The 25,149-nt window shown below is 38.8% G+C and overlaps 1 protein-coding gene and 1 long non-coding RNA gene across 2 annotated transcripts in view; one reads left to right on the forward strand and one right to left on the reverse strand.

Annotated features, from left to right (window-relative positions):
- The window catches only part of LOC137153687 (sodium channel protein type 2 subunit alpha-like), a 186,679-nt gene that overhangs the window by 129,229 nt on the left and 32,301 nt on the right, over positions 1-25,149 (forward strand). The window contains exons 19-21 of the mRNA XM_067549309.1: positions 5,400-5,517; positions 13,737-13,891; positions 16,103-16,276. Coding sequence (XP_067405410.1) covers positions 5,400-5,517; positions 13,737-13,891; positions 16,103-16,276 — 447 coding nt within the window. The remainder of the gene's footprint in view (positions 1-5,399; positions 5,518-13,736; positions 13,892-16,102; positions 16,277-25,149) is intronic.
- Positions 1-25,149, reverse strand: part of LOC137153688 (uncharacterized) — a 166,581-nt gene that overhangs the window by 58,796 nt on the left and 82,636 nt on the right. The window lies entirely within an intron of this gene.

Genomic DNA, 25,149 nt, shown 5'->3' on the forward strand with positions numbered 1-25,149 from the left:
AATGGCCTTCCTGGATCATGCCCCAGTACAGGACGTCTGTATAACCACTACATGGTCTTCAGTATATACCTTCATGTCCCACTATGCCATCACACAGCAGGCCCAGGACGATGCTGGCTTTGGCAATGTGATGTTACAAATGTCATGCCTATGAACTTCTGCCCACCTCTAAAAATACTGGTGGTAAGTCACCTAATTGGGAATGGACATGAGCAAGCACTCGAAGAAGAAAGAACGGTTACTTACTTCATAACTGTTGTTCTTCAAGAAATGTGACTCTCATCCATTCCACAACCCACCCGCCTTCCCCTCAGTCAGAGTTCCGGCAAGAAGGAACTGAGATACATGTGGTGCACACACACCTAATTGGGAATGGACATGAGAAACACATCTCAAAGACCAACAGGTAAGTAACTGTTCTTTCCCACCTTTCAGATGAGTATCCTAACCACTAGAGCAGGGGTGGCCTCTTTGCAGCTCTTTGCTCTGCGCATTGTATGAGCGCCAAAGTGAAATTGACAAGTTGCCTCCAAAATTGACGGATCAGCACGAATTTTTGGTGGAGGGTAAGGTAAATGTGGCTCTTTGCGGTATCTATAGGTTTTTTTTGGCTCTTCGTCTCTGACTGATTGGCCACCCCTGCACTAGACTATAAAGTTATTCTCACTTTCTCTGGCCATATTTAACTAATTATTTATACACAGTGGAGCAGCATCAGCAGCAGAGAGATCTGGGCCTTAGTCCCTGATACTTCAAATACTTATGTATGTTCATTTTACTACAATCAGGCAGCCTTAAATGGTATCAATAGGATTACACACAGTAGTAAAATTAAGCACATGCATAAGTGTTTGCAGGGTTGGGGGCTTAGATGTTTTTGAAATGTACATTTTAAAATCCTAACTTTAAGCTCCTATATTTGCAAATATTGGACTGTATATATTACAAAATTCACAATCACTTTGCTTTATTGAAACTCTAAATAACTTTTCATTGTTGACTGTAAAGCAGTTTGTTTTGAAGTGACAAAGATTTTATGCCACAAAGATTTTTTAACAAAAATATAATTTTAGACCTGTCTTTGCAAATCCTTATACACATAATTAATTTCAACTTCAACTTATCTACTCATGTTAATGGTACTATTCGTGTGTGGAAAATTATGTATCTGCTTAATGTTTGTAGGATCAGGGCCTTAATTTTCAGTACTTTGGATTTTCATATAGCAGTTCTGTAAATTCGGATAAGAGATCCTACCAACAGTGCACTTCTTTAAAAAACAGCACTTTTTACTTCATTGTAAATTTTAATCTAAATTTGCAATGCCACAGATTTTTAAATTAATTTTATAAATCAACCTGATTTAAATCAATGATTAAAATGAAATCAAGTGATTTAAATAAGTGATTTAAATCACTTTGATTTAAACTGCTCCACCATGTTGCTCCCTATTCTAAAATAAGGGTAGAATTTCCAGTCTCTTGGAAACCACAGAATGGTAAATGGTAAATGTTGACTCTAATGGCAACAGTTGTGTGAACAAATTTATAAAAATGAAGAATTCTGTAAAGCTTTGATATAAGGATGTTAATCTGATGATTTAATCAGGAATTAGTTAAAACTTTTAATGAATAATATGTTAGATTCTGTATGGATTACCCACTGTCTCCTATAAAAATTAAAATTCATTTTAGACAACAAGAAAACAACACAAAATTTTTCCTGACATTTCTTATGTCTAGGCAAATGTTTAAGAGCTAACTCTGCTAAAAGAGAGAACATAGCCAATGTGTGAAATGTTCAGAATGCAGTACTTATCTTTATGGAATGGGAATATTTGCAAGAATTTGTGGAAATTAAGAACATATGAATATTTGGTTTGTCATCCTATAAGCTGTTTCTCCATGCCAGGAACAGTAGGGCAAAGTCAAAAGTTAAAGAATTAGGAAAAGTCGGTGTATATTTCAGTACATGAAGGCTTTGTGTAGTGTAATCCTGCATTTTGAGTAAGAGTATGGGAAGTGGGGGGGGCCCTTCCTCCCTTTTATGAACTAGAGAGAGCACATTGCTACTAAGCAGTACAACATCCTGATACATGCCAAAATACCAGTAGAATTTATCAATGAACTTCTATATGGGTGGCTATATATCCTAGCTAAACTACCCTTTCCAGACCTCTTGTTTACAGGCATGTTCTGCAGAACCAGTTAGCTTTGTGCAAAATCTATAGATGGTACAAGCAATTTATCGGTCAGTACCAAAAGCTGGCTTTATTTCCCACACACTGTAGGAATGCTGTGTTCTTTTTGTTACTTTATGTTGTTAGTGATTAGTTCTTGTACTGTATATCTGAGAAATGCAGGCATAACATAAGGGATTGCATTATTAATTAGATACATCATATCTTACTGCTTTTACTTCTTTTGTAACAAACACAGTAATCAGACAGGATTATCCTACCCACTCCCCCCAGAAAGGTAAGAAAGCAAGCCATAAAGCCCTGTATGGTGCAAAAACAGTTTATATTAATACTTATTATATAGACGACATTTATACAGTAGTTTGGTGGATATAATGTAAATTAAGAAATGTTCCAGATTTAAATAGTCACTTCTAGGATTAATTTACCATAAATTTAACTTAATTATCATATATACAGATAGATTTTTTTTGTGTTTATTACTATTCATATTGTCCTGTGTTGATGCTTGAGATCCCTGAACGCTTTGTATTAAATTCAACATTATCTATTAAACTAGCTAAATGAGCAACTCATATTTCCAATGACAGGAAACTATTTTATTTTCTATTAAATGGTACAAATAGGTAATATACTATGACAATACTATCTCATGTCTCTTTTGTTTTTACTTTTTTTAAAATAATAAATCAGTACTTTTGAAGACTTTTAATTTGTTTTATAAACCAGTGCATAATTTTGGTTTACCCTGTCATTACATACAGCATTTTGCTACATAAATGCAATCCATGATGGAATGATGAAAGCAAAATCTTAATATACTTCTATAGTGTAAAGAAACTGTATTTTCTTCAGTTTCAGAAATGCTGTGGGCATGATATTGGTGCTGCATCCTTGCAATTTTATAAATTAATATTCTTACAAAAATTTGAGACAGGTGCCTCTACTATACTATATATAAGTATTAATAGTTTAGAGACAATATTCCAGATATTCTGATTGCATATAAATAGTAAATTAGGAAATAACTGGTTCAATTATATTAATAAAAGTGATCACAATGCCTTGCAATACACCCTGTCATTAAGTTCTTTATATCTTCTCTCACAAACACAGCAAAGTTACCTTTCCCAGCTATAGAAAAATATATTTACAAAGGTTTGGGGTATCCCCTTACATCTTCATAAAATCAGGATTCTACTGAACATATCCTAGACATGAAATTTAAATAACATTCTTCGCTCTGAGCAACTCACACTTACGTAAATCCAGAAGTTGACAATTAAAATAATCTAATATCATAACTTAATTACATGTGTTAAAAACATAGCATAATCTCCAGGTACTGAAGGATATTTATCTCCATCGTTTGTTTGAATTAATATATAAATACAATTTGCTTGCTACTTCTGCTTTCACACATGGAATTAAAAAAAAATCTTTAATTGGAATAATGTCTTTAACTATTCTGTTGGCCACCACTAAGGTACAGGAAATATCTCTTAATGATGCAAATCTGCATGCATTCATTAATATTAGTTCCATACAATTGACTGTTTGTTGTACTAAGTGTGCTTACATCATTCCATACATACATATAGCTATGTATCAGTGCAGCCATTACCAATGTTATATACTACATGGTAATAACATTGTAATAAGTCAGAGAATGATGTGATGGAAACTACTTTCGATTTAGTTTGGTACTCAAGCTTGTCTAAGGTTAACTATACAGTACACCTCCAGGCTTTTTTAAGTTATCAGGATGCAGACTTTGTTTACTTTGGATCTTGCAATAAAGGAGAACAACAAATAAATTCAGACATTTCTGTATTTCACAGTTTCCTTTAGTACTACTGTAGTTGTTTGTTGGCAGTTTTTGAAAAAAAAAACAACAAACAAACAAATTCAAGTATATCTTTCTATCTGTATGTTGGCAGGACAGGTGTGAGCACCAGAGTAACAAGTAGTTTCAAAATGCACAGTAAAACACACGTGCATTAGCAAGAGAATGTAAAATAATGGCTATTGAAATTATATTAACATGTTTTTTTCTTTTTGAAGTTTCAGAAATTTGAAAGGTATTGTTGAAAAAGTGTAATATGTGTTTTATATGTCAATGATTTCAGGTTAAGAAAAGTTTTAAATTAAGACTTGTCAATTCATATTTTTTCTATTCATGCAAATTTTTCTGTGCGGCTTCTGTTGGTTTGGTAATAATGCATGAAAAAAGAGATGTGCCATTTGCAATGTAATTTGCATTATAGTCGGTGTGGGGGGAATAATTTAATAGTTCAGTGCATCTAAAATACTCTTTTAATATTATTGAAGCTCAGTTTCAGTATTTTTATAAATTGCTTATCTTAGTGGCCAAATTACATTGTGACTACATGCCCAATATAAAGTGTTTTCACTGGGGAAAATTGTGCTGTTTCTAATTTAGTGACTTCATTTACAGTAGTATTAAAGCAAATTGACATAGTATATTTTGTAAAATGGAGAGGCCAATGGAAATTCTAATCCATTTATAAATCTTTTGTCACATAAATCAGAACTACTTAGCTACATCACCCTGATCAAGAAATAGCAGAAAACCTAAAGTAAAAAATGTATTGAATTTTTTCCTTTTATATTATAAAATCTTTTAAAAAAATTGACACCTGCTAGAAAAACAAAACAATAACCATATTTTATATATAACCAAATATACCAGATTTTTCTGGAGAATGGTTTTATCCTGTTGATTGGCAACCTGAAAGAGTCTACTGTCAGAATTTTTAGTGTTGGGTTGAAGAAGCTGGTATGATGAAAGCTGCTATTAAATTTAGGTTCCTAAATAGTCCTGAAACACACAATGTAATTTGTACTGATATAAAACGTAACAGGAGAAAAATATAGTAAGAAAACAACGGCAAATAACAAATCTCAAATGGACTTTGTATCAGAAAGTCCACTCAATAAAATCCAGTGTTTGGTAAAAAAAAAAAAAAAAAAAAATTCTTACTATTTTTACTCCAAACATTGTATAAGATCATGTGATAAGTAAAATAGCATACCCTAGGTTTACGGATATAAAGATGCATCATTTGTACACTTATGTTTGTTATTCCTTGCACATAGTGTTGCATGCTTAATATTAATTACAATTCAAAATAAATATATTGATAAAAATAAAATCTTTGTGGGCTTTTATTTGCAGAAATTAAATATTTACAGCTCATCTGAAGGTAGTACAATTGATATAGTTTCCCTTGGAGAAGAAAAAGCAGAAATTCAATCAGATGAAGCACTTGAACCAAAAGCCTGTTTTACAGAAGGTATGGACAGAATATTTTGATTTATCAATTCACATTAGAGCAGTTATGGTGAAGCCTTAAATAGGCTATATCATAAGGGGTTGTAGACCCAAACCCAAAATAAAGAGTTTGTATGGTGGGCTGCTTGCTGGAAAAAGGATGATATATATATATATTGTATACCTATATTTAACTTTATACATTGTGAACAGTCACACTGAAGTTAGTGGGGTTGCTCGTGGTACGTAAAGTATGTGCATAAGACTTTTCAGGATCAAGGCCTAAGACTTTAAATTTTGTAACAAATAAGAGACCCAAACCCTCATTCATGTAAGTTAGTCCCCTTGATGTCAAATAGAATCCTACTCTCATGAATAACAGCTGCAGGATCTAGCCTCTCAGCCTGCTTGCCTGCAAAGAAGTCTGCCCACACAGTGAAATATCCTGCAATGAGTCCCACTGACTCTAATGGAATTCTGCATGGGAGTATCTGTTGACGGGACTGGAGCCCATGAAATCTCACAATTGTCATTTTGTATGGTAGCCTACAATATTTTACCATCTTTTTTATTTCTGATTAGTGTATTTTTGGGACTACATTTTAATCTTTAATTTATTACTAGAAAGCTTTTTTTTAGCACTATATGGACATGTTTTCATTCCTCTAGGTGAATATGAAATTTGTTGACAGTCCTGCCCAGTCTTCTTGATCCATTAATAACATTTCAAAAATAAAATAAAAGGAAATGTTTAAAACGGTACTGATTATTTTTAATGACATTCTAATTACAGTTTCCTAAATTATGCCCATTTTCTAAAAATCTTGTTTTACCAGAAAATGTTGATTTAAAATGGGGGGTTGGGGAAAAGGGATTGAGACAAAAAAAATTTAATGGGCCAAATTAGGAAAATCTGAACATTCAAAAATTTTGAGATGTCTAAAAGCTGTTATTTTTGAACTGCTTAACAATGCACAAAATATTATAATAAAAATATGGAATTCTTATATAGAGCTTTCATCAGTAGATCCCAAAGCACTTTACAAATAAGGTTAGTATCATTATCCCCATTTTTACAAACACAAAGGGCAAAATCCATTCAGCCTAGTCCTAGTTTTTCAAAAAGTTTGAAACTCATCTTTGATGTAAGTTTTCACCATTTCACTTTGGACAATTTTTGCACTTCTATTTTTCTACAATATTCAAATTTTTCATAACAACTTTGAAGCTTTTAAATTAGAACTTCAAATCGACATTTGGCTCAGATTAGGTCCGATGTTACTCAGAAATGTTCTCACTTTCATGTGAAAATGGACCCATTTTCAAGAAGAAATTAGAAAAGAAATGTTTTTGCAACTCAGGACCATTTTAAAATTCTTAATGAAATACAAAAAAAAACCTAAATTTTTGAGTTTTTCACATTTTATTACAAATAGTTTTATTGTCTAAAAGCAGTGCATGATGTGCATTGCCTTCAGGGACGTGACCAACTTTTAGTTAACCAGGCATTTTGGATAACTCAAGATGAGCTTATTGGGGCCGTAAAATATATGCTCTTGGTCACTTCAATAAAAGTTGCGGGAGTATGTAGTATTTTTATCTGAGCTGATGATATATACAGTTTAGACTACATGTAATGGATCATTATGGGAATCTAATGACACTCCAGGGAGAACTAGGATTTTACCTCTGGGGCCCTTAAAATGTTTTAAGATAGCTTATGTTTGTTTGACTAATCTCTTTAAAAGAACGGGAAGAGTGCTCGTGACCAGGTGAGCATGGAAGCTCTTGGGCTCTGCTAGACTATGAAATTCACATGATTAAATTCTTCAGGCACCACAATGAGACAGAGCTTTCCAAGGTGGGAATGGACTGTACAGGTCAGTGGTTCCCAAACTTTACTAAGGAGATCCACCAACTGCATTTTGTCTTTTTTTGCAACCCACTCAGAGTCCAAACTGGGAGAGCAAAAATCATGGTCGCTGTTACCTCATGCAGGGACCCTAAGCTCAGAGCAGAAAGTTGGGCCAAGTACCACAGGATGGGAGCTACTGCTGCAGGGTGAGTGTAGGGCAAGCTCACTCTCCTGTCCTCACCCACCCCCAAGGCCGCTCCTCTGCACTGGGTCCGCAATCTAGAAATCTCCCGCAATCCATTGGCAGGTCAGGAGCACCATCTGGAGAACATTACCACATAGATCGTTCTTACAAACCTATATTTCATGAAAAGTTTACTTTTGTTCTAATCAGAGTATTTATTTGATTTTTTCGTCATATTCATTTGGGAAATTAGTATGTTTTCTGAAACTTGTCTTAGGAGAACCAGTAAGAATATAAATTAATAAAAAATGCATACAGATTAAATAATTATCATAATTGTAATTGTGCCTGTTATACACCCTGTTTGTTAAATCCTGTAGAACACTTTTCCTTTATTTTGACATATTAATAAGCATTCCAAGTTATGTTATCCATAACTCTAGTGCTGGCAATATGCTTGTTGCTATATAAGGCAAAAAAGTCTTTGTCCTGAGGAGTTTCCATTCTAAAAGACAGATACAGATAAGATGCGCTGGGAGACCCTGAGGATAGTTTTTATATTGGGGGGAAGGGGATTCCTCTCTCTTTTTGTCTTGCCTAGTATTAAGATATGTCAGTGTTAGGCTGGATAATTTTCTGTAAGGGTTAATGTTTTTAGGCCTCATGGAAGTAAAGAGTCTTTTGGAGGAATTCGAATGAGGAGAGAGTAAAGGCCACGTGTGCTAGAATTATTATTCCATGCAGAGGGGCTACAAGGAGGAAGACACAAGGGTGAGAGTGAGAGAAATAAAGTGGCAAGGGTTGCATTGTTTGGGAGGAGGGAGTGAAGGGCACACAGTAAGAAACAGGATTCAAGATGTGTGGAGAGGTATGGTATGTCTTAAATATGGTATGGATATCTTAAAACGTGAGGACAAAAAGTTGATACAGTAGGGTATAAAGAAGCAGCAGAGGATTTCAAAGAATGGAGACCTGTGGGCTTATTTACAGATGAGGAAGGCATTTTTGACAGCTATGTAATGGATAAATTGATGGGAATCAAGGAGGCCAGAGAGAGAGAGATTGCAGATCGTCCCAGTGCTGGAGCCTGTCCACCTTCTTCCCACTCCATAGCTAGGTAGGGCCACGCTCTCTAGCTGTCTAGCAGGGGATGGATGTATCTTCACAGCATTTTAAAAATCTGCTCCTCTCCCCTGTAATTTTGTCCATTTGCCTCTCGCTGCATCCATGTGCTGCTGCACAGCTTCTCTCTTCATTCATCACTAATGAAATTAAGAGGTGGTCCACTGTTTTTGTGGGGGGATCCAGAACGGAGCCCTCCCTGCAGCTCACACCTGGGCCAGAGGGAGGAGAAAACTCCTGAAAGGACCCAAATCTTCCCTCCTGGATACTGAAGTGGGTCCTCAGCTCTTGGGGAAAGAAGCAGTGCTCCTATACAGCTTCCTTTCCTCACACTATGACACGGAGGATTCTCATGGCACTGAGGGATTCCAGGTTCCCAAAAGGCAAAAGCATCTGTATTCTTCAAAAGGCAGCATTTAGTGTGGTTTATGAATAGGTGGGGTGAAAATCAGAGGTTCAGTCCCTTCTCCTTTGCCTCCTCCCTCCCCAAGTGTTTGCTGGGTCTTTTCTCCTACACAGAGGCTCTGGTAGCAGGATCACTGTCCCTCGTCCACCCTGCATCATGTGTGGGCATGCTGAGAAGCCTGTTACTCCTGTGCAGCCTTCCTTCAGGCAGTAGTGTAATGGGAATTGTGCCTTCTTAGCATCAGCCATAATCTCTGCCCTTCCAGGGAAAGGGGCTTAGAGTTCGAAAGGCAGGGAAGGGTCTTTCCCTCTGCCTCTCCCCTGCTCCGCAGACTGGCTTCACACTAAAACATAAGGAGCATGTCAGACAGCCTGTGACCAGAACAGAGGCTTATGAGGATTCCATACCCTACAAAATTGCACCCTCATGAGATTTCAGAGGGAGTAAATGGGAAATCCCTTCCAATATTCAAAAGGACTCCTGAGTTACTGAGTAAAGCCCTGAGTGGTAATAGGTCGCATCTGCAATACCTACTTGAGTGCTAGTCAGCCTGGGGAGCAGGGAGGCAACCTTTTAGGCTCCTGGGGACCTCTAGCAAGCTACTTCCACAACTGAAGTATTTGTACCGGTACCCCACCTCTGTAAACAGCCAGAGGAAGTACCACACATGCACCACTAAGAGATAAGGAAAGAAAAAACTGCAGGGTTTTCACAGGACAGGGTGCCAGTGGCTCACAAGGAACTGTACTAATATTAATAAAATTCCTTCCCTTTCAAGCAGTATTAGATAGATAGATAGTTTCTGGTAGATGTGTTCTCTGAGGACATCTGATTAAAAACAAGTGCTAAACTAAAATGTGACATGAAAACAAAGACATTTCATAATATTTGGGAGCCTAAGTTTCGTGTAGCAGTAGCTCCACCAGTGAAACACCTTCAGAAGGAAAATTCCTTCCAGAAGACGCATCATTCATAAGAGTGGTGACACGGTACACAGCCTTAACTGTTGCCATTCAGACGAAAGATTTTTTCATATATTAGTAAGGAAAGGCTACTCAGTAGCAGGCAAGTGGATCATCATCTAGGGCTATGATCCTTGAGACATCTTGTGCTCTTTCCTGGTCAACCCTTGATGTGATTTGTGACAAGAGTAGTGGCTTTTAACTTGCTGACTGCAAGAAAGCTATGTTACACCCATGAATAGCAATCAGTCATCCTAAACAGATACCTTGTACATCCAAATGTGCAGTTGAGAAGGAGCAGTTTGTGGAAATTTCAGATAAGATAGTAGCTGAGAATACAGAGAGTCCTCAACCCTCATTATGAAAGTCAGCATAGTAATCTACTGCAGCAAGCAGTCACTACAAGCAGCAAGGATATTTAGGAAGGCACTATTACCATGGCAGAGGGAGAAATGTGGAACAGAAGCTTCCGAGGAAACCTAGATAAATTTTTCTCCAAACAAACAATATTCTCAGCATGACAAAGACAAAATGAGCATTTGTGTATAAGATCTCTCAATTTCTGTACAACTTCTGATCCACTTTATCTGTACTCAAAGTTTTAAGAAACAGCTGGTAGTAGTCACAGCAAAATACAGGTAATAAGTTAGACATCTATATCCTTGCACAGACAATAAGCTAATCAATGTGCTACCCAGAGGAACTGACCATTCATAACAGGAAAGCTGATGGAAAAGATTCAGACCCACTAGTTCTTCAAAATCAAGAAGAGCCGCTGAGCCGCCCAGTGCAGAGAATTACTCACCCACAGGTGAAAACAGATATAGCTCTGGCCATAATTTTATTAACACAGCAAAAAATTGCAAAGATCCAAAATTTCATTGCATTGATCATTCCCTGGCCCCTGGCAGAGGTCATCCATAACCTATTATTTCCAAAAGCGAGGATTGCTGGTGCCATGCATTGGCTTCATTCCCTGGGTGAGTTTCTCAGAATCACCATTTCAGGTCATGGAACCACACTCCTGATGCAATGCATTTTAGGTGTCATTCTCAGATGACATCTGAATTGTCCTTTGTGGAACAGGTAAGTACAAATAACATCCTGAATGTCAATCAAGTTTCCACTCTAGACCCCTGTGTACTCACATGAAAGCAAGCCTTGCAGTATGGGTAGCCTACCTGGAAGATAAATTTCCAAAATCGCAGAGTATACATTCTTTTAGATCACTTTGGCAGTTCTACAAGTGATATGTTGGAACAAAAAAAAACCCCACCAAGCCCCTAACAGACATGGCCATGTGGGAGTGGACCAGTGGTCCAAGTCCAATATCCTGTCTAACAGTGGCCAGCACCAGCTGCATTTCAAACTATTTTGTTAAATCAGTGGAAATTTTGTTTCTGGACACTTTTAAATCAATTTAAACCTGTTTTGTGTCAGTTTTTAGCTTGCCTATGTGGATTTTCTTTTTATATATATAGATTTCTGTTTAGTTCTGCCTCAAGATTGTTCGGGCATGAATATTGTGATATCTGCAGTGTTGTCAGGTTTTGTGATATTTGATGTTTTTCTTAAAGCCCCACCCTGCTCCTGAAGTCATGTTAACAGGAAATCTCAGCTTTTTAAATTTCTAGCCCTCACAGTTGCAGCAAAATGCTTGAAAACCTGATTTGAGTGGGCCCTAAAGACTCAGAAGACAGACAAAATGAACCCCAAATGTATTATTTTTAAAATCTCATTATTTTTTAGGCCTGATTTTGGAACACTTGAGGTTGGCAATACTGTATCTGGTCAACATTTTAAATATCCCCCTTCCTCCCATCAGAGGGGGAGGGAGGGAAGAGATGTTTGATCGGACTAAAAAGAATGATACCCTAACTCCCTGATGACTGATGAAGAAGAAAGCCAAAGTATGCCTCTCCTTATATACAACTGCATGGAGGAATGTGTGAGAAGGAGAGGATTTTTTTCAAATTGACTAGATTATTTTCTTTCATCTAATTAAAAAAAAAACCAGATTTTCAATTTTCAGAAATGGCCTTTCTGTATGAATTCAGAGGTTGATTCCTATCGCATTACATTTGACCTGCCAAGAATCTTGAAATGTTTTTTATTGACTCTCAATAATCTTTTGATCCTCATTCAACTGATGGTTACACTTTTTAAGTATGAACTCATGCCATAGTCCCCTTTCCTCTAGATTTATTTAAAAACAACGACAAAACCCTTCTCCTTCCAAAAAGGTACAATATACTTACAACAAAACAAAATGTGTTGCTGATGGGGAGATGTGGAAAAGGGGGTGCACCAAAATTTGGTTTCAGTGCTGTGTTTGTATAACATTAATGAACAGCATTCCCAGGTCACATTCAGGCTGACACCACTGATGATGATTTACAAACAGGGAAGTAAAATAGCCCAGTCTCATTAATTTTTATTCCAGAAGGAGAAAAAGGAAAGCATAATAGTTGTTTTCCAAATTGGGAGGAAAAAACAACACGAAAGGAACAAAATCCATGGGACTACTTGCATAAGTGAAAAAGTGTGAGCAGAAACATAACCCCAAATCACCAAGGAAGAGCATCAAAAGTTTCAAAGTGGGTGTCAAAAGTAATAGGATTTTAAAAAAATAAAAAGAACAAAGATAGATATAGTGGTGACATTTCACTCCAGTCAGCGTTTATCTTTGATGTCTGCAACGAAGTGGTCTGTTAAATATTTCTGACAGGAACTGAGTATTTTAATCATCTGGTTTGCTGAGATTTCCTGATGTGGAGAAACCATAATACACTCACAAAATAATAGTGACATTCAATAATATGTTTTTCAGTGGGAAAAAAACAGAATTTTTATTGACCAATTGTAGCATTTAAGTAAACCTCTGTAAGGAGATTTGAACAAAAAGTTCATAGAAATTGAAAGGGGAACTATCAAGGTAAAAATTATTTTTGAAACACACAAATGCTGAAAAGACTTGTGCCATACATAACTTCACTCTATTCAGTGGGATTACTTGTGTGAATAAATATTTGCGGATTGAGTTCAATGGGATAAATGGTTCAAAACATTTACTACAAGGTATACTATTTGATCCTGTTGAGTAATCTGCCTATGGAACGACTCACGATAGTAAGCATTACAACTGGTAAGTGTTTGTAGGATCTGGTTCTTAAACTTAATGGATATTATTAAAACAGCATTTTTAAAAATCTGATTTATTTTTACTCTAATTTTTCATTAGATAAAAGATTTCCACAAAAGGAATATAGGCTATATAGAACTTCTTTTCCCCCCAAACCCTACATTTTGAGTCTAAACTACTAGATGGCTGACACTTTTACAGTGTCATAGTACATAGTTACACTGTTCTAACGAAAAATGCTGCTATATTTTCTTGGGGACCAAGCTTACAAACACACACACATGGAACATATTCATATGAGTAAAGTTACTCATGTGTAAGTGTCTACAGGATCAATCCTTTAGGCTCTGCCTTCTGGTAACTATAATTTGTTTCCTGGTTTTATAAAAAAGTTGTAAATGAAATTTAGGTCAACTAGATCACTGTCTCTGATTACCTGTTTGATGCAGAGTCCCAAGGATAGCAGAAATTTAGTATGAAAATTTAACTTGTCACAGTGATTTACTATTTCAGAATAATAAAAACCTTATCACATATTGATTTGTCATAATTTAATGTCCTGATTATTAGGCTGTGTACGGAAGTTCAAGTTCTGTCAAGTCAGCATACAAGATAAGAAAGGAAAAATCTGGTGGAATCTTAGAAAAACCTGCTACAAGATAGTAGAACACAATTGGTTTGAAACCTTCATTGTCTTCATGATTCTCCTCAGTAGTGGTGCTCTGGTAAGTGAAATGTGTAACAGGTATATTATTTCTGAGAGAAAGCACCTTTTAGAAGAGTGGCTTATCAAATAAATATGTATAGCACAGGGTTTTTTTACAAGGAAAAATTACTTTTAAAAATATTTTAATAAAAAATGTCATATGGAGACACCCAGAATTCCTATATTCTACCATTAGTAGAGATTAGTCCTTGACACTGTTCTGGCCAAAGCCTCTATTGAGGTTGGGTTGGGAGTGTATGGAAGCTTTCTTTCAACATTCTGGCTGTCTCAGAAGGAATACTTACTGGAGCAGTGGAAGAATACACACAAAAATAGAAGCTGTAACACGTGTGTACATATGTATGGATTCATACTTTCACTAGTCCACTTTCTTTTTCTGTTACAACACTTGGTCAGTACTCTAGCCATATCCCTTTTGGAGTTTCTGTCAGCCCTGTCCTTGGTTGCTGAGAATACAGTAGCAGAGATGTGGCTGCCCTATGTGTGTAACCCTCTTTCCCTCCTTGTGCACCTCTGCAGGTCCAGCCACAGTCTAGCTTTTATTATTTTGTGTGGAAATGGGAGCTGTGGTCAACCCAGATTTTGTAAAGGTTTGATCAGATGGAAAAGAAAACAAATACAAAATAAAATATAAAACCTCTTATCAAGGTTCTTGGACCATTCGCCTTTATACATTTCTCCAGCCAAATTCCCCTCTGTAAGCCTTCCAGCTGTCTTTTATTGCCTAGAGATACTTCATACATTTTAACATGTTCCTTATATCTGCTGCTTTTTAGTTTGTCTAAGTGCCTTCAGGTCTGACTACCCCCGTCACTGCACGGAAAGAATTCTGTAATAATGTAATAGCAAAAACATCTGCCATTGAGAAGATTGTGTCAGATTGGTAGATAGCAGGTAGGAGGATCAGTTGCATTGTGAGATGAAGGAAAGGAGAAGAAACTACAGATGAGTGCGTGAATGGGGAGATTGTTTTTAGAGTATACGACTAATGGGATCCAGGCAGTCTGTTTCCATTTAGAAGCAGGAGTCTGGGTAGACATGGGAGGGTGATAGCTGAACCACTTTATTTTGGTGGTTGGGACAGCTAAACAGCAACAAGACCTTTTTTTAGAGAACAATGCTTGCAAATACTAAAAAAAAAATCCACAACAGTGTAGCAACTCTAGACTAGGACACCCCTGTGAATTTTCAGTCCCTGTGATACAGGTGACATGATGTGTATTTCTCATAATCTCAAGCTTTCCCTTAGGATGTAACTCTTAAAATGGATATTTCTGATGTGTCATCTCTAGGCTTCATGACCATTTGCTACGCATCCAGTAACATGGTCAAGCTTAAGTGATAGGACATTAACTTGCTTTTCACCAAATTAATAAATCCTCTTCTAAGCCATTTAATTCCTATAAAATGAAATTTCTTGTATGAAAAGTTCTATTTATGTAAGTAGTAATTTTAACTAGTAGAGAATATTTATTAGTAACAGATCTTTGTATCTGTGCTTTATGAGGGCAAACCACTGTTACATAATTGTCCTAATTTCTTTGAACAGGTAACATATTTTAATTAGCTATTTACCCTCCCATTATTTTTACACACCTACACAAACATACTCAGGTTAGTGTGGCATAATTCTCCCAATTCGATTTTTAAAAAGTTCTCTAGGTTTGTAGCCAAAATCCCATAAAGCTCTTCATTTATTTTGGAACTTTTATCATGTATCCTGCTTGTGTTTTAAAAAGAGACATCTAGAAACAAGTGCCTGTTTTTATTTCCTGTAGTTACTCGCTGCATACGCTGTCATTTGAGGGTTAGGGATGTCAGTTACAGTATTCAGCTTTGGGTCACTGCCTCATTTCATCTTGCCACATACTTAATACAGACTTTTGTGAGTTGCAAGTATTAGTGTCTAATATTTCGTTGTGCATTGAATTGAGATTTGTCTTGTCTGAGTTAAAGAGTCTGTGTCTGGACTGACAGTACACCGTTTTCTGAGAACCTTCTGAGGAGTGCTGTAGATCACTCCCATCACCATGTACCAAAGACTCAAATCTCAAAAATATATTTTGTGATCAGTGCATACTACCTGCAGAAAACATCCTGAATTGAAAAGTGATTTACCTTTTCCTTTTCATCTTTAGCTCATATTGCCTAAATTGTAGCTTGCAAAGGCTTATGAATACTGAACTTGAATATTACTTGTTGTTCACAGGCTTTTGAAGACATATATATTGAACAGCACAAGACTATCAAGACCATACTAGAATATGCTGATAAGATCTTCACTTACATCTTCATTCTGGAAATGGTGCTAAAATGGGTGGCCTATGGTTTTCAAACCTATTTTACTAATGCCTGGTGCTGGCTGGACTTCCTGATTGTCGATGTATGTACTGTATTCTCTCAATAACCAATTTCTACTGTTCTGTAAGTGGGCGATCCTACATAACTTATTATCAGTCATATGAATAATGAGGAAAGTACTCTGGGTTAAAAATGATCAAAAATTGCATGACTGGTGAACATTTCCCTGATACCTTGTGGTTATTTAATGACTCACTGAAAATGGCATTTGTATGTTACATTTCATTGCACATCTTCTATTTGTTTTCAGCAGTAATCCTCATGTTGATTTTATAGCACTCCTGCTCTATGAGTTTGCAAGACAACTTTCAATATAACCCTACCATTTTTCAACCACTTGTGACCTTCTAAAGCTTATATTGGGAGCTGAATCTTTCTCATTTTTGGCTTGGCTTAGCTTCTGCCCTCAGTCTCTCTTTTGGCTTGGCTTTTGTCCATATTGTCTCTCAAAATACTATACTTAAAAAAAAAAGAAGTAATCTATTTTTATGGATCGTAGAATTACTATTTAACTGCTAGCCATGTTAAAAACATAGATTGGTATCTTCAGAAGCACCTATATGATTTAGGAGCAGTGATCAATGGGACTTTCACTCCAAGGTCACTTAGGCACTTTTCAATGCATATATTTTGTCTTCTGTCATCTGCGAGTCCATGTTCATGAGCTCTTTCTGTCCTTGCAGAGAATGGGAAAAATTAAAACAAACTGACAAAGGCCACACAAACTCTGGAATCCTACCAAATCTAAATCTGCCACCAGCAGCAGTTCAAGCATATTCCTTCCTTTCTTGTAAATGCTTGCTTTTTTAGTTGTTGGATGTCTCTTTTTTGGTTTTTGTGTTTTTGAGCCTCTCCAGGCAAAGCACGTCAGTAGTTCGACTTCTCCCAACCTATTTATTTTAGAATGTTCATTTCTGCACATTAGTGATCTCAGTTCAGATTCTAACTCCTCTCCCTCTCCTCATCTGAGGAAACATTAGAGCACTGAACTTTTTCTAATGGATTTCCTTTGCCCACCTACCTAGGCAAAGTCTCCCCTCCCCAATGCAAAAAAAAAAGCATAAGATTAACTCTCCCTTCTCAGACAGGGCAGCAGTGGCTCATAAGAAACTCAAAAGAGATGATGTGATTCCTTCCCTTTTTTCCTGTCCCAGCAGCTCTACCCTTCAGCAGAGGAAACTGTTTGCACCATGACCACAAGCTCTGGACAATCAGGAGCATGCTATAACACTAATGCCCCCAAGACAGTGCCTTTAACCAGATAAAGCAGAAGAAGGAGGTCTCAAAATAAGGGAAACTATATTCCCCTACTATATTCCCTAACTATATTCAAACAAAATTAAAAACTGGTTTTCTTATATTCTTCCTTGAAGACAGCATAGGATTCAAATGAGGACTGCTAATTAAAACTAAAATGTTAAATTAAAAGCACTGGGTAATTTCATAAGTAATGAGAAGCTAGTGGTTTTCCAGCTATACACATCCGTGGTTCAGTATCTCTACCTGCTAGGATTACTATGTCATGGATAGAATGCCACATACTGTATCTCCAGAAACCTATGATATTTAATTTTCCATTTCTGTTTGTTCATCAAGCCCTGCTTTTTAGTAGTTATTATCCCCCCCCCCCCCCCCCCCCACACACACACACACACACACACACACACACACACACACACACACACAGAGAGAGAGAGAGAGAGCCCAAAAACAGGTTTTGGAATTAGTATCTCTATCTATACAAAAAGTGCACTCTGCGTCTCATGAAAATAAAGTACCTTTCCATTTGTTTCCAGAGACATCCTTTGGTAGGAAGGTGATACAGGTACTGCCACCACCCTTGTTTTTTCAGACATTATCTTTGAGAGTAGGAAAACCAAGACAAAGGGAAAAGAGCCAACTGCCAGAAAATGCAGTGCTATATAATTCAAATTCTGAAAGACTAATGAAGCAGTCACTTTCTTTGTGAAAGATGCAGTGGCTATCCCCTCAGAGGAGATTCTGTCTCAGAAACCCAGTAGGCAAAATGCATTAGAGATACTCTGAGGCTTCTCTGCTGTTTTTCCCAACACAGCCACGATATGGTATGATCCTGCAGGATAGGTCCCTTAGTGGCTATTAGCCGGGATAGGCAGAGATGCAACCCCATGCTCTGAGAGTCCCTAACCTTGGTTTGCTAGAAGCTGGGTGTGGACGATAGGGGATGGATCACTTGATGATTGCCTGTTCTGTTCATTCCCTCTGAAGCACCTGTCATTGGCCTCTGTCAGAAGAAAAGATACTGTACTGGGCAAGACGGACCATTGCTCTGATCAGTATGGCCGTTCTTTTGTTCTTATGATAACCAGAAAGCTGTATTGTTCCCTTAAAATATGAGGAAATCCTCACATTGCTTCATAATATTTCACTCACCGCTTTTTGAATAATAGATTCCTAAGTGCTATGAGAACTTTGCAGCCAGCTCAGTTGCCAGGCATCAGTTTGGTTAAGACTCTTTTTTTTTTTTTTGTGCTCTTCGTAATTGATAGGCTCTAAGACCTTCAGGGAAAGTTGGAAGAAATAGCTGCAGAAAGTAGAAAGAAGCATAAGCATTCTCTCCAAGCTTCTGGACAGATGAGGAGCTGGTAGCATTCTAGTGACTGTAATTTACATATCTATCCCATTGTTATTCTGACACTACAAGAAGTGGATATTGGAACAGAAACTTCAGGAGAAGTCCCAGGCAAAATTCAATTGAAATTTCTTTTACCAAAACATCAGCATGACTATGCCCTTCCACATCTCAGGTCCAGTCTAGGTTTAAGAGAGCTACTTCCACACTACTCCAAATCCACAAGTATGACAATAAACTATGCATTCTACTGGACCTGAGGGTTTCAAGCATTCAGGTCCCACCATAGACTCAACTGCACATTAGAAAGTTACTAGTGTAAACACTAAAATCACTCAGTAGTTTATATACTCCTAAATAAACTTTACCGTCCGTACTATGCTTCTCACTGTTGAACCAAAAGGAGTCTTATTATAATAGATTCGTCAGTCTGCAACTGGACCAGAATGCTCATAATAGATGTCAGTCTTATAATGGGGAGTACACCTAGAAAACCAGATAAGTTAAGGGGCCAGGTTACCCACAAAATGACAAAGTATAAATATCTGATGATAATGCTAACTGTTACATTTTTTAAAAGCATTGACAGCTCCAATGTTATCATACTTTTACATATTTTTCTATTACTCTTGGCTATGGAACCTTTCTTGTGCTGTTCTTTGCTGCTTGATATTTCTTGTTGCTGCAAATGTCGTGAGATAGAATGGAGACATTCTTACTTGGCAATCTGCATTCATTGTCTGACATCTTTCCTACCTTCACTACTAAGATTTAATTTTTTGGCGGTATTATTTTTTGGGATTGTAGTGTAAAATATTTTAGACTTCTGTTTTGCAATTTTCCTTTAAATAGCTGTTTGTACAATAATTTATAAGTTTCTACACTTTTTGGTAGGATCCAGAGTTGGTGTGTCCTCTGAGACAAAGCTTTGATAGTTCATATGAATTGCACCTAATTTTGGCACACATAAAAGGAATGTACTGGAATGATTGGTGTAGATGCCAGTCATAGAAAGGAAGTGTATTAGGTAAATAATTTTACATTAGATAAAATATAGCTCTTAAGAAATTAAAATATTAGTAAATGTACCTAGCCATTTTCTTTCTCAAGGATTCTATCACAGAACTCTGTTACACTTAATGCTTTTACAATGTAACATCATTTGAGCTCAGAACTGATGCCAATGAGAGTTTTTGTGGGGGAGGATGGAAGGCAGTCCTTGATCTTCAGTATGCAACAGGAGGAGGAAGAAATCAAAAGGCTCCCCCCCACACACACACAATTTTTCCTCCAAAAGGAAACGGCATTGCTTTTGTTGCCATAGTATCTTAGCAGAGATGATTAAATCCAGAAGAATTAATGGACTGTGTGCAAAAATATTCGGATTCTCTAAAATATGTTCATGTCCAAAGTGATTTACAGGTCTTGTCATTAGCTAAAGATGTTTTGATCCCTTGTAAAAGAGGATTTCTTTCTGTGTGAATAGGCAAACCAAACAATTGAGTCATCTCTAAGAAAATATTATGAGACTTAAACTTAAAACTGCTTTCCTTCACATGTTTCTGTAGGGCTATAAAGTCATGGTATAACACTACTAAGAAGCTGAAGGTTTCAAAGGATAAATCCTTTTAATTTTATATATATTTCACTAGTCTCTTACTTCAGATTAATGCATCTGAAATAAAACATTCACTGAGTGCTGTGCTAATGTGATAGGTAACCAGATTGTTAGAATCCATAAAATTCAGAAGAGAAAAGTTATTTTCAGAGAAATTGGGAAAATTACTAGCAGAAGATTAACAAAAATGAAATCACTCATTCAGTGTATCTAGTGGAACTCCACAGATCTATATCTTTGGAGGATCTGGCCCAGTAACTATGATTAATTAGTTCAGTAGTTGTTGAGATGGTTAAAATTTTAAATTAGATTATAAGGCCAGAAGGGAGGGACCACTGTGATAATCTCATTTGACTTCCTGCATAACAGGCCATAGGAATTCCCTTAATAAGTTCCTGTTTTAACTAAAGCATGTCTTTTAGAAAAACATTGAATGTTCACTTAAAAATTGGGACTGATGGAGAATCCACCACAGCCCTTGCTTGGGAAATTATTCCAATGGTTAATTGTTTCACTGTTAAAAATTTGTGCCTTTATTTCTAATCTGAATTTGACTAGCTGCAACGTCCAGTCATTGGATCTAGTTCTTTAAGTGTTGGTCGCTATATCTGTTTAACTTGAGATGTACATGTGTTCCATGTGCCTGAGACCAAAAGACTTTTTCATTAGCAATATTCATTGGTCAATGGTTGCACCCTCTTCATGCTCTGAACCGAGGGCATAAAGGGGATCGTGGACAGACTGTATCTTCAGTTTATTTCTACTGACTCTCATTTGATATGAAACTTCTTAGGCCATGTCTACACTGCCAAGAGAAGTTGACTTACTTTAAGTCGACTTTCAGCAGCCGATTTTTAGAAGTCGTAGCAGCGTGTACACACTACGCTGTTTGCGCAGGTCTCGTGCGTCCACATTCACCATGCTTATTTCGACTTTCAAAGCAGTGCAATGTGGGTAGCTATCCCACAGTGCAACTAGCCTCGGTGACTGTTGGGACGAGTGTCATCATCCCATGATGCAACGCTGCTTCCCCCTTCCCCCAAACAAACAGGAAAAGTATTTTCACGCTGTTTCTTTACTCCCCATGCGTTCGCCATTGCTGCAGAGACATGGAACCAGCTCAACTCTGCACTATTATTGTGAGCATCACAAATACATCACGGCTTATCGAGTATATTTGAAGTAGAGCAAGAAGTCGAAGCACAGACAACAGTGATGCCACTGAGGCTGCCTGCTATAAGACACTGAGCAGAATAATTCCCGATTACTGCAGGCTGTAACGAATCATCTGCAGTTCGTGGAGCGCCGGTTTTGGTGCACGGAAACAAGCACAGACTGGTGGGACCCCATCGTTATGCAGCTGTGGGATGATGACCAGTGGCTGCAAAACTTTCGTATGCAAAAGGCAACTTTCTTGGAACTGTGCTCGGAGCTGGCTCCGTCCCTGAAGCGCGTGGATATTCGCTTGAGACAAGCTCTGACAGTGAAGAAGAGAGTTGCCATCGCTCTGTGGAAGCTGGCAACCCCCGACTGTTACCGCTCGGTTGGGAAGCAATTCAGAGTCGGTGAATCTACAGTGGGCATCACAGTGATTCATGTATGCAGTGCCATCAATAGACTTCTGCTACGAAGGATAGTGACTCTGGGAAATGTGCAGGACATAGTGGAAGGGTTTGCCACAATAGGGTTCCCAAACTGCGGGGGGGGGGCATTGCTGGGACGCACATCCCTATCTTAGCGCCTGCCCACCTAGCAACTGAGTACATAAACAGCAAGAGGTATTTTTCCATGGTCCTGCAGGGCCTTGTGGATCACAGGATTTGTTTCACTGACATCTGTGTGGGGTGATCTGGGAAGGTGCATGACATGTGCGTATTTCGGAATTTGGGGCTGTTCTCTAATATGCAGGCGGGCACTTTTTTCCTCAACCAAAAAATTCACATCGGGGGTGTGGAAATTCCCATAGTGATCCTGTGGGATCCTGTTTACCCCTTGCTCCCTGGGCTAATGAAGCCGAAAACCGGGCACCGTGACAGCGACAAGGAGTGTTTTAATAACAGGTTAAGCAGTTGCAGAATGGTTGTAGAATGTGCCTTTGGGTGTTTAAAGGGTAGATGGACGAATCTCCTCACTAGGCTGATCATGACTAAGAACCTCCCATCTGTGATATCTGCTTGCTGTGTTCTTCATAATGTCTGTGAAAGGGTGAGAGGTTCCCCCAGGGTTGGGCTGTGGAGGCAGAAAGACTGGCCGCCAGTTATGAGCAGTCAGATGCCAGCAATACACTGAGAGCAAACCGCGGAGTGCTTTGCATTAGGGAAGCTTTGAAAATCAGGTTCTGCAACGAGATGCAGGACTGATTTCTGTTCCTGTATATTGTTTGCCTTTGGTGAACACCCCTCTCCCTCAACCCCCTGAATCGATATCTGTAGCTACCAAATCCCTCCAGAACAAGATATGATTTAATAAAGAAACGTGTTGAAATTATGCAAACTTTTATTTATGCACATTCAGTCATGGGGGAGAGTGTCCATTCACTGTCTCAAGGGGTAGGGTGGTAGCTTGCTGGCCAGCTGTCAGCGTGTCGGCCGCTACTTTCTGCTTGCCTCCACCAGGGTGGAGGCGAGCACGTACTGCAGCCTGACCATTCTCCTCCGAGACGTCTTTGGGGCGGGAGAGGGGGAGGGCGGCAAAGCTCTCAGTTGAGGAGCATTATGGAGGGGCTGCAGCAGGACTCTGTCCTGCCTCCGCTCCTCCTGAAGCTTCACAAGCCACCACAGCATGTCTGCCTGGTCCTGCATGATTCGCAGCATCTCCTGCGTGGTACTGTGCTCATGCTCCATCGTATCTCTGCAACTCTCCCTGTCCATGTCCATATTTTGGGACAAGGTCAGCTGCCACGCTCTTTGCTCTGTCTCTGCGGCCACTGAGGCTTTCATGAGCTCGCCAAACATGTCATCTCTGGTGGTGGTGGTTTTTTTTTTTTTTCCTTTTTCTAATCTGCGATAGTCTTTCCGCAGCATTTCTTGAGGGTGGGGCCAAGGCTGAGGTTTCTACAGAATGAAAGAAAAATAACAAGGTAGCCATTGTTAGCAGAGTGAAGAAAATGGTACAGTTGCAACAATGTAGACAATACCCCCCTGCCGTGCACAAGGCAAATACAGACCCTCATTTCATTCCTGACATCCCAGAAGGGTCTGCTTGCTGTGCCCTTACAGAGAGGATCTACAGACAGCGTGGGTGTAGGGCGTGTATATAGTCTCTGCCTAAACCAAATAAAAGTAATCAGTGTGACTTGGTAGGACACTGCAATGGGGAATACAAAGGCACAGGGCATCTGCTGTATAGGTCTGGTATTTTAAACATGCACCATCATCCCTAGGTGACCCTGAGCGATATCAGTCTCCTGAGGGACACACAGGAGGAAAGGGAAGATTTGCTGCACACAGCGGGGTACCAGCTGTGTTCAGCCATGATGCAGGCTTCCTTGATTGCAGCGTGGCTCGGCAAAGCATCCTACCATGGAGGGAGGAACAAGACAGCCCTCCCCAGAAAACTTTTGCAAAGGATAACAGATTACCTACACTAAAGTTTCTGTGAGATATCAACTGATGATTATCAGAGCATATCTCATCACATGAATAAACTGTTCCCTGGGTAACCCCCCAGTACAGTCACCGAAACGCCTGAAATCCCCTTGCTGCCCCTGCCCACCCCCCAGTGTGAAAGGACAGAACTGCTAAGAAAAAAAACTCACCAGATGTGCCTTCCCCAGGATCATTAGTGCTGTCCTGTGTGCTGCTGGACTGCTCTGGGGACAGGAATATGTCCTGACTTTCAGGGAGAATGGACACCCCGCTCTCCTGCACCCTGCTCTCCTCGGCCGCCTCCTTCTCTTTGTCCATGGAGTCCTCATCATTGTCCATAGACTGTGACCTAGTGGAGGTATCGATGCTGCAGGGTGGCACAGCGGTGGGATCGCCGCCGAGAATTGCATGCACCTCATCGTAGAAGCGGCATGTTTTGGGTGAGGAGCCAGAACGGCTGTTAGCTTCCCTGACTTTCTGATATGACTGACGCAGCTCCTTGATCTTCATGCGGCACTGCTGCGCGTCCCTGTTGTGTCCCTTCTCCAGCATGCCCTGGGATATCTTCCCATAAATGTCCAGATTCCTTTTGCTGGCTCTAAGCTGAGCTAGAACGGACTCCTCGCCCCACAAACTGATGAGATCTAAGACCTCTGGTCGACTCCATGCTGAAGCACGTTTGGGCTTTGCAGTAGCCATGTGGAGAACAGGGACAAAGCTCTCTCCACTCTGGCACCACAGGAAATGAAAAATTCAAATCTTCCCAGGGCTTGAGGGGAGGGGACATTTCCTGGTAACATGACCACAGAACAGCACAGCGCGACTGTCCAGAGCAGTCAAAACGGGGCATTGTGGGATACCTCCTGGAGGGCAATTAAGTCGATTTAAGTGAAGTTGTGTCTACACTGACACTAAATCGAAGTAACAAATTTGAATTAGGCACTACGCCACTTGCAGAGATGGTCTTAAGTCGATTTTTGCCAGGACTTAATTCGACTTAACAGTAGTGCCAGTGTAGATGCAGGTGTACAAAGGTCGATGTAAGTGACTTTACGTTGGCCTAAGTGTCCGCAGCTTCA

Source organism: Emydura macquarii, unplaced genomic scaffold, assembly GCF_026122565.2.
Source record: "Emydura macquarii macquarii isolate MOO-44397 ecotype Brisbane River unplaced genomic scaffold, CSIRO-AGI_Emac_v2 contig_1253, whole genome shotgun sequence".
Taxonomy (NCBI): domain Eukaryota; kingdom Metazoa; phylum Chordata; order Testudines; family Chelidae; genus Emydura; species Emydura macquarii.